The following is a 15,036-nucleotide window of genomic DNA, read 5'->3' as shown; positions in this document are numbered from 1 at the left end:
GATGTTTCCAACCCTTGTTTGCCGGGAAAACCCAGCATCGAAGGCCCTTTACTAATTAATCGTAATGGCAGGAGGAAGGGGAGGGAATTGCTTTCCCATCGTGGCTGCTGTGAAGATGCTCTTGAAAAAGCAAAAAGCAAAAAAAAATTAAATAATAACGTGCGGATGCTGGCAGGGTGAGGAGATATTGTTTAAGGACGTTGTTCACTGCGATGAAAACATTGCCACCAAGCAAAACAAACTAACTTCTCCCTTTTCTTTTGCAGGGTCGTCATGTTAAAACAGGCCAGCTTGCTGCTATTAAGGTTATGGACGTCACCGGGGTAACGTATCCTCCTCCTCCTCCTGCATCCTTAAATGACAGATAAGAGGGGAAAGGGGACGGGGTGTGATAACGTGTGGGGGTTGGTGAAGGTTTGTGTTCCTGGGAAGCAAATCCCCTTTGCCTTAATGTGAAATGTGCCATTAAGGGGGTTTGGTTTTAATAAAAGTGCGAGAGAAAAATAAATCTGGAAGAGTTTTGGAGATTAAGTAATTTTATGCTGAAACAAAGCACCGTCCAGTTCCAGCAGTGGCTCTTTTAGACGCCTTAATAAAATCCGAAGAAAATTGTAGCAACAGGATCAAGTATTCTTAACACATTTCAGTTTCTCCAAGTCCTTGTTTTTCACCAAAAAGCTTTTGTTCCCCAAAACTTTGTGCAGGTATTGTTATGAATAACTTGACTACTCAAGTTAAATTACTCCTGTGCCTCCTACTGATAAAGAGGGGGAAAAAGCACCACCCTGGTCCCAGAAACGTGGCTCTTGTGAAACTTGTGTCAGACTAAGAGAACCAAGAATTTACAGGTTATTAAATGAATAACAGGATTTAGGGGAAAGAATGGTTTCACCATTTCCCAGTGGCCGCAGAGGAGAAAAAGAGCAGAATTGCTCTGATCCCTAAAAACCGAAACAGATGCATTTAGGAGGGTGACATGGAAGTGCTTTTTCTTTTTCTTTTAAGCGTAGTATTATACCTCCCAAGTTCCTGCCTGCCTAAACAGTGCCAGGTTTGGGAGTAAGAATGTGTTTTGTTGTGTTTTTACCTTTTTTTGGTTTTTTTTTGTTGTTTTTTTTTTTTTCTTAAACTGGAGTAACACATTTCAAAATTTAGGACTTGATCCCAATCTACTCACCTTATTTTTTTAATTAATTTTTAATTAGTTTTCTGGAGTTTGGCACATACAGAGTTGACTGGCTGTGAAAGCAGTCAGCTGGCCTCAGCGGTATCTTTTGAAATACCTTAAATGCTGTGGTGTGCTGTTAATATCTACAGGACCTTCGTCCAGGTTCTTTTTTGTGCTAACAGGTGAAATGATGTGCAGAAATAAGTCCGTAAATGTGAACGAGATTTGTTTCTGTTTACTTATAATGTCTACAAGTGTGATTTATCCAGTTCTTGTGGGAAGCGGGCTCTAAGGGAACGGGCAGACCCAGCAAACATAACCCCATGGCATGAATAGCAGTGAGATTCCCACGGGACGAAGTCTGAGGTCACAACAAATTTAAGCCCAGAAATCGGAATATTACTTTGAGGCCAAACAGGGGCTTAAATTTAAGTCCACGCTTAGTTCGGTGGTTTTAAAATATCATCTTCCAAGCAAAGATGCTGGAGGAAAGTACCCCAAATCTGATCCTGCCCAATAACTAATATTTTCAGCCAGGTCTTTAAGTAGATGTCTCTGGTCTAAACCTTCACCTTCCAAAGCAGGGTCTCGCATCTCTGAACGTCCAAGGTAGTAAATCAGATATCTGGCATGGGATGCGTTGTTTGGATATTTAATTATTTTCCCCCTAAGCTGCTTTTAGCCATATTAAAACATGCCAGCTATTTTTCTTTTGATGGACAGTGTGCGAACTTTTAAAGTCGGTCCTCCAAAGAAACCCCCTAACTGCACTCCTGCTTTCTTCTACTTCTTCTCCCCCCTTGAATACCCTGTGTGGTGGCTTCTCAGCCTTCGGTCACCCCAGTATTGCGTGAGTGGAGAAGTAGCTGTCTAGCAGGCGGTAGTGGGATCAGCTGAGGTGCAGAGGTGAGACCCCCGTGTCCTCTGAAGGGATGCCACCAGCCCGTAGTCACCAACAGAAAGCTGCTTAGCGAGCAGGACCGGGCAGGGGCAGGACGGGCGATGACCACAGTGAAGACAGAGCAAACCTGTGACGTGGTAGGGGACTGACTGCGCTTCATAGCTGTTGATGCTGAAGTCCAATCTCGAGCCATGTCCTGCAGCCTTTGCAGGAATGGTCCCGGCAAATCACTTCTGGAGTCATTTCTAAAGCCGGTCCCTGAATCATGCCCACAGCCACGTTTGGCACCTGGTCCAGGCTCAGTGCGAAGGCTGCTGGTGAAAACCCAAATGTGTCCGCTCCAGTCCTTCACCACCTCCTGACGCGCACTGATTTCGGTGCTGCCACTGCTTCATTTTATCCAGATCTTCCATCCCACCTGTTCTTCCAGGGTGTCCCTGATGACAGTGTGTTTTTCAGAAGCCTACGGAGACCAGAACTAGTGTGGTCACCCCAACCATAGCTATCTGCAGCTTCATGGAGGAAATTTTTGGAGTGTAAAGCCCCCGTGTTTTAAGTGAGCTCCCAGCCAGCATCTCATCCCGACCACGTGCCTTGCACTAAACACCCAAAAGGCTCCTGACGATGGTGCTTTAACTCGTTTGCATTCTTGCTAATTATTTGTTGGGGAAGGTTGCAGCGCAGGGGCCCTCAAATTACAGCACTTGATCAGTTTGGGCAGCCGCTATCTCTAAATTAAGCATTTGGATTCATTTTCCAGGGGCTGGTCCTGCTCTATGCTGCATGACCTACTTCCAGCAACTGATGTGACAGAATTGATTGATGGAGGCAAAGCGCGGCAGCAAAACCTGATCTGTGGGTTTTGTCGGTTTCGGGGTTGGAGCAGTCACAGCAGCTCCCTATGATAATTCCTTTTTCTTCCCTCCCTCACCGGATTTGCTGGTGGTGATAGCTGGCAGTAGTCCTGCTTGGAGCAGGAGGGTGGGCTGGAGCCCCCCGAGCCTGCCTGGGCAGACGTGTCCTTGGGTGCCATCCACAGCTCTGATGTTTTGGGGGTTCCCCCCCCCCCTATTTTAAATACTTCAAACTAAAGAGGGACCTGGGATAAAACCTTAGACCAAGTGTCCCTGTGGCTTATCTCCGTTTTTTCCTAGAGAGCTGGGTGTTGGGTGGGGGATGGCTGACGAGATGGCTAGTGGTGCTCAGGGAGCTGGTGGGATTTTGCACTGACCACTCCTTCTTGCTACCAGCACCGTTGAGGATCCAGCTGCTTTTTTTTGTTGTTGTTGCAAAGGGCTTCAATAAAAAAGAAAAGTAAAAATCTCTGGGGCCTGATGAACCAAGTGTTATATTCCCTGTTTTCCTGGGCAAATGAAAACAAGCAAAGTTGTTTGCTTGAAGGAAAGAGGTGATAAAGGTCTTCCAGAATAGGCCCTGGGTTTTCCTGGTGACGTCTGGGCCCGTTCCTCACCCTCTGTGGTGCTTATGCTCTCCATGTTCTTACCAAAGACCAAACTGGAGGCTCTTTATACGAGCTCCACCTAGCTACTTCTTTTATCTGCTCCTCCTGTCCTCATCTTCGCTGTTCTTCCCTGAATTCTCTCTGGAAGACTGTAGTCATTAAATCGCTTCCCGTGGTAGTTTGGGAAGAAAGCCGTGTTTCTGTCAGTGTCGTGTGACACCCGGTCAGGGAGCGTCCCTCTTCAAGAAGAGCTGCTCCTGCGGCTTTGCTGTTCACCGGGGGGGTCTTGTCCTTTGCCCGTTTGTAAAACTGAAGTCAGGATGAAGCAGGCGAGGGACACAAAGGTAATAAAGAAGAATAAAGAAGTAACAGCCCATTTATAATAAAGTTCATTGACATCAGGACACTAACTCCACAGCTGGTAGGATTACAGCGGGCTGGAATTCGGTCAGCTTAAAATAAAACCGGGGCATGTTTGATGGTTGGGAAGGCAAAGAGGTGTAGGACATCAAACCCAGGTATCGGTGCGGTTCTCCTGCCTCGGCTGCTTCGGCTATTGCCGCTTGGCAGATGGGACGGAGAGGGGCGGTGACAGCCCACGGGAATGGTGCTTGTCACCAGGACCGAGTAAGTCTGGCAGAGACTTCTATGGACAGGCAGCGTCTGCCTGCTCCCTGCCCGGTGCCACCCCACCACCAGTAACACCCGGTGTCCCCAGACATCTCGTGCTGGTTCCAGGGTGGGCAGGAGCGGGGCATGGGACGGCTGGGATGCACGCTGCAGGAGCACTTCTTATATGTTAAGAAGCACTTCTTATATATTAGATAATTAACTTTTGTTAATTTGAAAACCATCCTGCAGGGCCTTTGATGGGTCTAGGAGGGTGCGCTGATGCGTTACTGGTGTAACGCAAGTATGGTTGAGCTTCAGAGAGTGATGTCAATTGTGATGTGAATTATAAAGGAATTAGTTTTAAAAGACGGAGGAATGTCTAAACTGCTGAAAACATGTAATTGGGCTGTGATGACAAAGTCTGGCACTGGTGCACCTCTGGATGGAGGACACGTGCCCATGCGAGGGCTCAGTTCCTGGCCAGACCTTGCTTTGCTTGGCCGGTACTTAGCAGATATTCAGCTGCTCCGGAGCTTCCCGGGACTCTCTGCTCCCACCTGTGCCGCCGGGTTTGAAGCAGCACACAGGGCTGGTGGGTCATTAAGCCATGCGAGAGGACTGCTGCCCACCCTTAAACTCAGCCAGCACCTTCGGGATCCTCTTCTGGAGGAGATGCCACGATCTGAAGCGTATGGAAACCCATGTGGTTTCCACGCTGCCTGAAGACCTCTCCAGTTCAGGGCGCAGAAATGCGGTGGGGAATGTGGCAAAGCGTGTGTTTTCTCCTTAGCTTTTTGCTCGAGGGCCCACGTTTAACCCCGTTAGTCTCCAGTCCAGACCTCAGGCTCCCAGGACTCCGCTGCAAAAAGGGGCTGTAAAAAATGGTGCGAGGAAACTCGGTCGGAAATGGGGCGCGTGGAAGTTCCCCAGGTACAAAGAGAACTGGGCGCCTGTGAAGTACAGTCTCTTAGTGCCTCCGGTTTTGTTTTTCTTTTCTTTTCGCTTCATCCCAGGATGAAGAGGAAGAGATCAAACAAGAAATCAACATGCTGAAGAAGTATTCTCACCACCGAAATATTGCTACATATTATGGTGCTTTTATTAAAAAGAATCCACCAGGAATGGATGATCAGCTCTGGGTAAGTTGCCTTCTTTTCTTCAAAATAACTGGGGTTTGACACAAATGACTTACTCTGTGTTGTCCTCTGTATTGCACAAAAAAGCCTTATTCTGCATCCGTCTTTTTCAAAGTCATGGCTTCGAAAAGGCTTTTTCTGTGCCGCAAAAATGCTTCTCCATTTTGCCACAAGGTCTTGGGCGGGCTGATGAGAAAAACGTTTTTGTTCTGAATTGTTATTAACGACATCTTTGTTACAATATTCAATTGCAAATGATTCCGTCCTACAAAAATAAATGCTTAAAAAAAAAAAAAAAATAAATTAAAAAGTGACAGTTGGAGGGAGCCGGGAGCGTCGCTGGGAAGATGGAGGCTGGAGCGGGGGGCGGGGGGAGGATGATGCTGGGTGCGCGTGATTCCTGCCGGCTCTCGGCGCTGCTTCTCATGCTTAACGTTTCACGGAGCCGGTGCGGGCAAATAAAAGAGGAGGGGGGACGGCGACGGGAGGGCGGGAAGGTCTGTGGCTGCTCAGCCGTTTCGGTGGAGATGCCGCGTGCTGCTGAAGGGCTGCAAGCTGCTTTGCCTCCCCATAAATCCTTGCCAGCCTCCTGCCGTTCCTTCCCTTGTCAGTGGCTTCTCGGTTATTAATTCGGCATTCCCGAGCTGCGGAGGACAGAGCTGAAATCCGCTGTCTTATCTCCGGAGACAGCCGGAACGTCGGAGCCCACCTCCTCGGTGGCAGGCGGTGGTGGCGGGGGCCGGGCAGGGACTGCGGGTCGGGGCTCCGGGCGCTGCCCTGAAGGGGATGAAAATTTAATTTGGGTTACCGTGCTGTCTTCTGAGCTCGGCTGTGCTGATCCAAGCCTGTGGAGCCCCAGCCTGCGGCGCCGGGGGGTGTCTGACCGGCAGCGTGAGACCCCGGAGCGGCGCTGAAGGGAAGGCTGCCTTTGAGTTATCTTAAATATAACGACCTGGCTGCTGTCCTGTGGTCTAAAAAGCATTTATTTCCTTACGGGCTTGTAAATCCAGTCAATTCTGCCTCCCCTGCCCGTGGTTTCCAAAGTTTTTCTGTGCCTGAACAGGATAACGAGGTTATGGAGCACTGGCACAGGCTGCCCGGGGAAGTGGCGGAGTCGCCATCCCTGGAGGTATTTAAAAGACGGGCAGATGTGGTGCTGAGGGACATGGTTTAGTGGTGGCTTTGGCAGTGTTAGTTGATGGTTGGACTCGATGATCTCAAAGGTCCCTTCCAACCCAGACGATTCTATGAATGTAAGATCACTAGAGCTTAATTTTTCAGGGGTAACAGATACCATAGTTCATCTGAGAGGCCACGGAGCTGCTGGAGAGCAGCAGAACGCTCTTTCCTTTAGTTTCAGTATAATCCGGGCTTTATTTTAGCAAAAGGCTCAGTGTCCTCAGCTGTTTGCTTCTTCATCCACATGCCAGAGCGTCAGGGGCAGTGGGAACTAGGGGGGGATTTGGAGGACATTTCTCCTGGGACAAAAAATAGAGCTAAAATAGAGCTAACGGGCTTCTGCAGCGCTTAGGTGAGACTTTCTGGTACACTGAATTATTGGGAAGACTTGGGAGCTTGGGCTTCAGGGCTTTTTTCTTACTTGGGTGTTGGGATTATTTTTGGTGGGAACTCTTAAAAAACATGTTCTTTGCAGCTGGGCTGGGATTCAGCGAGGAGAAAGCTGTCAAGCTGAGAAATGCCTTTTCATCCCGTGAAATTCTATTTGGCTTTAGTTGGTTTATAATCTGTTTAAAACAAAAAAAAAAAAATTAAAATAGAAAACCAACCCCCAACATTTCCCCTTGTGCTGCTGGAGTTCCTGGGGGGGCTGGGGGGGGGGAACCCCCCACCGAGTGTGTGGCAAAGCCCTCAATAGCCGGAGAAGCCCTCCCTGGCGCCAGGCTCTGCTCAGTGCCCTTCTGCTCCTTGGGTCTGACCAGGGAAGAGGGTTTGGTTTTTTTTCTTTCCCCCAGCTCCAGTGCAAAGACCTCCTGGCATATGCAAGTGTTGATAACGTAATGTGTTTTTTTATGATTTGCCCAGCCATAGCAGCCCAAACTTCCAAAAAGAAAAGCTCAGTAGGTGACTCCTTGGATTGAGAGGCTCTTTCATCAATCCCTGTCATCACGAAACAGCAGAGGATGCTGTACGGGCTGTATCACCTTCAGGTGCCCAAAGTCAGGAGAAGGACCTGGGTTTTCCATGGCAGGTCACCCAGCCATGCACAGGGAGGAGGTGTTCATCACCCAGCGTGCGGCTTCTCCCTTGACCCCTGAGAAGTGACTAAATCATCTGAATTTCCTTCCAGACCAGCTACCTCTCCTCTCAATTTTGGGTCCTTTCTCATGGGCTAGCAAAAAAAAAAAAATTGATGCAAAAGCTGCTTTCCTTGCACTGAAGAGTGCTGGGAGTGTGAGGGGTTTTTTAAGTCTTTTTAAGTTTTTTGTTTTTTTTTTTCAAGCCCGGTGCTGGGGCTGGTGGATGGATTCACGGGAAAGCTCCCTGGCCGCGGAGGAGAGGTGTGCTGGTGTCGCTGTGTTAAATAGCTGTTGTTTCAGGATCTGATTGAATTAGGACTCGCGTGAACTCTATCAGTCTTGCCGCGCAGATAAAGGCTTGTTTATTTTTCATTGGCCCTTTGTTGAAATAAAACGGTTTCTGATAATGCCCAAGTAATTCTTTTTATCGACATTCAGGAGGCTGATACGGAAATAAAAACCAGGGAGCTCTTTCAGTGGAGATTAGGATCTCTGGGAAACGCGGCAGGCTTCTGACATGAAGTATTGTCATCGCTTCTGCCGCGGTGACGAGCAGATCTTTTCGGTGCCGCTGCTCCATTCGATAGCAGCCACTCGCCCTGAAAGAGGAGCTCACTAAACAGGCAAGTTTGCCTGGAGTTAGAGGGGAGGCACGGAGCGTATTTTAGCAGACGACAATGGAGATGAGCATTACAAATCAGTACCAAAAGGAAGTAAAAGTCATAGGGACAACCTTTATGGAACATTTTTAAAAAAAAAAAAAAATTAAAAATAGGAGGGAAGCTTATTCCTATGTTGGATAAAGTGTTGCTTTCTGGGGGTGCTGTGGAACTTTGGGAAGGATTGTGCCCATCTCTAACCGAGACAAGGGGGTCTCGGCTGGGAGAGCCTGTGGTGCAAGGGGGAAAGAGGGCGGCGAGCAGAAACTGGGGAAAGGACCCAGGGGATGGTGAGGACCCACTTTATCCATTAACTGCTGCTTCACTGAGTTAAACTCATTAAATTCCCCTTGCATATCTCAGATCCTAAGGTATAGGTTACCAGGCTGTATGGAACCCAGGAAGGGGGGGGAGCACGTTTTGAGATATTTAGGGTTTGTTTGTTTGGTTTTTTTGGCTGGTGGAAGATGGGGCATTCATTAGGAAGCATGAACTTGATGTGGAAGGTGAACCCATCCCGAAGGACTCCCTCCCCAGCACATCACCACCCCCGGTGGCTGCTGGAAGCTGCAGGGTCTCCGCTTCGTTCCCATACGTTAACACACCATATACACCCGCGGGGCAGCAGGGATGCCACCACCCTGGATATTTGTCACCTGCCCTTGCCATCCGCGGTGCAGGGGAAGCCGTGAAGGGAGAAGCCCTGCCATGCACGGGCGGCAGGCGGAGGGGGGGGATTGCAGAGCCTGCCCGGGGCAGAGCCCGTCCGATGTGGTCCCCGGGGGTCCAGCGGCGCTGGCTGCCGATGGATGGCTGCCATGGCAACCCTGCCTGCGCCCGGAGCTGCATCTGTCACGAAAAGGGGGAAAAATTGCCAACGGGCAGGTTGCCAAATACCCGCCGGCGGCGAGCAGGGGACCGAGCCGGTGGGCTGGCCACCGGGGTGTCCTCTGCAGCGGCTAATCCGGGGCAGTTTTGGGGAAGAAGGAATTAGGGTGATTCTGGGCTGGAGGCCGAGGCGGGGGTGGCATGGCTGCAGCCCTGCGGCGCTCGGGGCTGTCACTGCGCGGTTGCGATGCGCTTTCTCACCGTGTCGAGCCATCGGGGCCCATTGCATCGCTGCGGGGTGGTCCGAATGGGGTCACAGCGGGGATCTGGAGAGGGAGAATGGGAGGGGAGGGAGGGGAGGCAGTGAGGTCCGGTCAAAAATGGAGCCTAAGCCACTGCAGCACTGGGTTGCACCTGTGCAGCTCGGAGCGGGATTGCTCTTAATCTGCTTATAGGCGCCGAAGAATATTTTCGGGGCAGTCGCTGATACCTCGCGTCACAGGAATTAAATCATTAAACGTCGGAGAGGGGGGCGGGTTTCGGGTGAGCTGCGATTCTCTCTAGTCCCTCCAAGCGGGGGGAGCAGGGCTGAACCTCCAACCCCCGCCGAGAGCCCGGGGTTGGCCGAGAGGCTCTGCTGCTTTCTGGCTGAGAACGCCAAGGCTGTTTCATTCCTGCTGCTCTTCAAAGCCATGTCAGTGCCGCCAGCGCCGCAAGGCTGCGAGCCCGAGTCCTTTCGCTGCTGTCCCCAAAGCTTAGGGATAGGATGCGCCATTGAATAGCTTCAAACTGGAAGAGGGCAGATTTAGATTAGATATTAGGAAGAAATTTTTCCCTCTGAGGGTGGTGAGCCCCCGGCCCAGGTTGCCCCGAGAAGCTGTGGCTGCCCCATCCCTGGAGGTGTTCAAGGCCAGGTTGGATGGGGCTTGGAGCAACCTGGGCTGGGGGGAGGTGTCCCTGCCTGGGGCGGGGGGGGGGGGTGGAACGAGATGAGCTTTCAGATCCCTTCCAACCTAAACCATTCTGTGATTCTATGATTTATTTATGAACATGGGCAAGAACAGTTTGCTGCTGCCGTCGGGGAGGGGAGAGCAGAGCAGCACTGGCCCCACTGCTCCCACCCAGCCGTGCTGCTGCCGCATCGCCGCCTGCTCCGGCTGGAACACTGACACCAGCAATTAAAACCTGAGCTTTTCTTGCTACGGAGTATTTTAGGTGCTGCTTAATACCAATTCAAAGTCTATTTCTGTTTCTGAAATGGGCGTCAGCTTTTCTGCTGATCCACCAGGTGAAGGGCTCTGCATTCTTTTCATGTTCCATCACTCGCTCCGGGTGCCACAATGTGTGTGACGAGGGACCCTTTTGCAAGGGAGCCCAGCTGTGGGGTGGGATGGGCATAGGGACTGCATTGCACCCGGGGTCTGTTCACACACGCAGCAGGAGGAAGGATTTCCAGCAGCATTTAGCCTGGGGGTGTTGTGTGCTTGTTTTTCTGTAACTTAAAAAAGCGAAGTCAAGTTGTTCCTGGGGTGAGGAATAGGAGTGCAGAAGGATTTGGCTTGCAGAATAAAGGATTTGAATTATTTTGGAGGGTCGGTCTGGACAAGCTGGAGCAGTTCACCATCAGCTGGGCTGGGGTTTCTGTGCTGGGGATGCTCAGGTTTGAGCCCTTCCAAGGTAACGTATATCAGCCATGGGAACAGAGGTCTTACTGGCCTTTTCCAAACTGGGGAAAGTGGTGGTTGATTTAAAATCTGCAAAGGCTCTTTAAACAAAAACTTCGTGAGACAGCAGGACACGGAGATTTACAGCTGCTGCTTCTGAATTTGCCTTGCTTATGAAGTTTGCTGTCACTCCGATATGAAGAGCTAAGTAAATGCTAAACGAACTGTATTTAAAAATACTTCCTCAATAAATGGCCTTGCAAATTACATTTCAGAAGATGATCTTACCTTTAGCCCATCTTGATGATAATTTTAATTATGGTTAATAAAAATTCAATCTGCATTTCAAGTTTATTGTCTTACCCCATCGTGACTTCATCCTTTAACAAGATTGGTAATGATGCAAGTGTGTGCAGGGCAAAGCACTCACCTAGAGGCATGGGACCGGTAAGAAAGTATCTCAGTGTAAGTGCTATTTGAAGCCTTTCCTGAGTATACTAAGCTCTGTCCTAAAATCACCTGGAAATTTTGTTCCTTTTTCTTTTCTCCTGGCAGGCTGTTTGTTGGTTTCCAACCTAAATATACCCATAGGGTGTTGATATATTGATACTATGCCAATGTCTACCTTGCTCTTCCCCCTCTCTGGTGCTTACCTGCCCATACTGTTGACAGGATACTTTCATATGCCATGGCCATCCATCCCCTGGCTGGCTGAGAAGACCTGTTCGTCTCCCTGTACCTGCTCCAGCGTGCATTTCTCCTTCTTGGGCTCCATCGCCCAGCAGGACACGCAGTTATGTGGGTGAGATCTCACCTGGCCTGTTGGTGTGACTCCTTAGCCATCATCTTTCTCCTCTCTTTGGAGGGAGCTGTAGTTGGGTCTTCTGTAGCCTCCTTCCATCTGAGGAGCAAAGGAAACCATAAAAACATCGGGGGATCACAGTGCTGCTGAGCACCGCAGCAGCCACCTCTCCTCCCATTCCATCCAAACCTTCTGGAAGTGGTGGTTTTTCACATCGGGCATCCATCAGCTCTCCATCGCGGACAGAGATACTTGGGCAGCCTCGCCATCTTTCTGGTGCTTGTTTTCTTGGAGAACCCGTGGCAGAGCTTTTGGGAAGTGCTTTACTGCTAGCAGCACGTGTGCCGTGCTGAGCCCCCATGGCCCCTGCCCAGCTGGACCTGGAGCCCACTGGTACTGCCAGAGATGGGCTGGATATTTTCCTATGGATGTTACAGGACTGCACAGCTCTTAAAAAGCTGAGTTGGAAATATCCCTCTTAGGATTTTCTTTCTCTTTCCCTCTGTCTGTTGTGTTTTTTTTTTTTCTTTAATCTCCAGGACATTTCACAATTAGCAATTTGGGGTACATCAGCAGGCGGCCGTATTATTCACCGCCTGGTGCAAAATTAATCTTTGCTCTGTGGAAATCAAGGACAGGGTAGAGGACCGAGTGAACTGCCAGCTCCATAAAGATAATCTGGCAAATTAATGGATGCACTGTGTACTTTTAATGGTATTTCTTCCATTTTTCTTTCTTTCAGTCACTGTGATTGCCACACATAGCATAGCGTGCCCTTCCTCTTCCTCCTGCTCCAAACCCCGGTGAGAGCCTGTGGATGAATTTCCATGGAAGGGGGATGGAGAGGGCAGCCTCTTGGGTTGGAAAGTGTTTGTGTCTGGCTCAGCTATCCAGGATTTTCCTTTCTGTGCTTACTGCCATGGTATCCCAACCGTTCATTTAATCGGAAACACATGCGGACGCTGATATTCCCCACGTGTCAATCAGCCAAAGGGAAGAAAAAGAGGAAAAACAACCTTGAAACCAGTTGTTCCATTATTCCCCGTTCGGTGAGCAATGAGTAACCCATGACTTAGGCTGTGTCCCGGTGACCCAGCTGGATTGCTGGTCTCCTGCTGGGGTGGAAGAGCTGCGAGCGCTGCAGCAGCATTCCTTGCCTGTGCACAGGGCAGCCTTTGGCCAGCCACACATCTCTCTCTTGAAGCCAGTTTCCTGACGCAACGGGGATATACAAAGAATTTTTCAGCTGTCAGTTTAGGAAGAGAAGAGAAACTTAATACCAAAGCTAAAGATAGGAGCACGGCCAAAGCCGACTAAAGTATAGTCTGCTCAAGTGTTTTATTTAACCTTAGGGTTTATAGCAGTACTCTGTATTTTATGTTCATTTATTTATGATCACCTTTTAAATCACTATGTTTGAACAATTTGGTTAGAAGTAACCCTTCTGCTGTTTCTGTCTCTTCTCCTCGTGGCCCATGCTTTTAGTAAAGCGATGTCACTTGCTTGGAGGACACTAAATGCCATGTAAGCTTCATGTGGTAAGAAACTTTAAACGTGCACGTTGAAGAATCTGGCAAGGCACGACTTGTAAGGGAATATCTTTTAGTAGCGAGCTGATCTAATTGGAAAATATGGTTTCACGTCTGAGAGAAACACTTCTACAGGTCTTGGAGGAGCCTTGTTGCGTACGCGGGCTGTGCTCACCTTCTGGAGCACGCTGGATCATGGATCCATGATGTCCCTGGGAGGCAGGTGCACATCCCGTGCTATTTTTATAAGGTTTATTTCACAGTTGCTCAATGACAAGATTAAGTTCAAGCCCAGGTTAGATCCTTGTACTTTTATATTTGATGTTGTGAAACTGTGGAAGTGGTACAAGCGGTGGTGTCCGGTCTGATTTGAACCAACCTGAGGAGTAGGACACCAGCTCTCTCCTGGGGAGCCTGCAGCTGCCTGGCGAGCATGCCCTTGAGAAAGGTTTCCTGCTCAAAAAGGTGGTCAAAAGCAAAGACCTTGTGGTTAAAAATAAATTGAAAAGTATATCTGGCTTTTAAGGTGGTAGGAGGCTTTCGGGCATCTGTCTTGTTGCCTTCACATTTTCAGAGTTGAAGAACTTACATGCAAGAGGTAGAGTTGTGCTGGTATTGCTGTTGATGCTGAAGATTGATCATATGTGTAAAGTAGGGTATGTAGCAGTGAGGTCTGAGATTTCAAGGTTTCCAATTTCGTCTGCTGATTTTCAGCACTGGTCTGATTGCTGTTTCTTGTTCCCAACTTTCGGGAGAGGAACAAGCCTTTCAAGCCTTCAGCCTTTTATTGTTTCATTTCTATAACAAAAACCCACATGGATCAAAAGCCGATAGGTTCAAGATTATGTCCTGGTGGCTCTGTGCAGCACGGCGGTGGCCCCACAGTGGTGATCCCGGTGCCAGGCTCCTACCCTGGGGTTGGGCGCGTCGGTGTCATTGCAGTAATTGCGGTTTTGTTCCGTTTGGCAGCTGGTGATGGAGTTCTGCGGCGCGGGCTCCGTCACCGACCTCATCAAGAACACGAAGGGGAACACCTTGAAGGAGGAATGGATCGCCTACATCTGCAGAGAGATTTTACGGGTACGTGTCCAGAGGGAGCTGAATGTCGGGTGTTGGAGGACCGTGCTGGGTGCTGGGGGGGATACGGAAAGCCTTTGGCTCTGCAGGCTTCGCGGCTGCCGTGGGCTGGAGCCTCCTCGGTGCCGGTAGGCATGAATGATTCATGTGCTGGTATGATGCATAATAAATAAGCCCTATTTAACGCCCTTTAGCTCTATTAGTTCCCTGACTTTTAACCCTCTTTTTCCTTCAACAAAAATATCATTTCCTTTAGTATTAATAGGGCAAAGATTTTATTTACATTAGAACTACATTTTGAATTAACAAAAAGGCGAGGACTGATAAAGTCGGTGGAAAGGATCTTTGTGATTAAAAAGCACCCCATGTTTTATTAAATCCACATGTTTCTGGCTTTAATGAGGATGCTGCAGCTTTTATATACGATAAAATGTTTGACTGGAATGTCTTAAAATGGGGCACGCCGGAGTTTCATGTACTGGGAGATGGCAGCTTCAGCAAAGGCTTGCTTGCGTTTTGCACACCTGAGGTCAGATGATGTGATCGTAGTGGTTGCTCCAACATTAAAATCCATTCCTCTGTGAACAGGGGTTTTGTTCAGGAGAAGACAGAAATACCGGGCGTGTGAAGGAAACCTACAGAAGAGCCATTCAAATGATAGGACAAGAAGAAACAGCCTCAAGTCGGGCCAGGGAAGGTTTAGACTGGTTATTAGGAGAAATTTCTTGACCGAAAGGGTTATCAAGCATTGGAAGGGGCTGCCCAGGGAAGTGGTTGAGTCACCATCCCTGGAGGTATTTAAAAGACATGTAGATGTGGCACTTAGGGACATGGTTTAGTGGTGGACTTGACAGTGTTAGGTTTACAGTTGGACTCAATTATCTTAAAGGTCTTTTCCAACCTAAATGATTCTATGAAGGAAAACGAGGCACAATGACTG

General features: G+C 49.1%; 1 protein-coding gene across 1 annotated transcript in view; it reads left to right on the top strand.

Moving 5' to 3' along the window:
• Positions 1–273: 273 nt before the first annotated feature.
• The window catches only part of TNIK (TRAF2 and NCK interacting kinase), a 79,695-nt gene continuing 64,932 nt past the window's right edge, over positions 274–15,036 (top strand). The window contains exons 1-3 of the mRNA XM_082486983.1: positions 274–323; positions 5,157–5,282; positions 13,989–14,099. Of these exons, the coding sequence (XP_082343109.1) occupies positions 309–323; positions 5,157–5,282; positions 13,989–14,099 (252 nt within the window). The 5' untranslated portion in view covers positions 274–308. The remainder of the gene's footprint in view (positions 324–5,156; positions 5,283–13,988; positions 14,100–15,036) is intronic.

This window comes from Vanellus vanellus (assembly GCF_965231255.1).
Source record: "Vanellus vanellus genome assembly, chromosome: 8".
Lineage (NCBI taxonomy): Eukaryota > Metazoa > Chordata > Aves > Charadriiformes > Charadriidae > Vanellus > Vanellus vanellus.
Note: the sequence above shows the minus strand (reverse complement) of the source record. Positions and strands in the feature narration are given on the sequence as shown.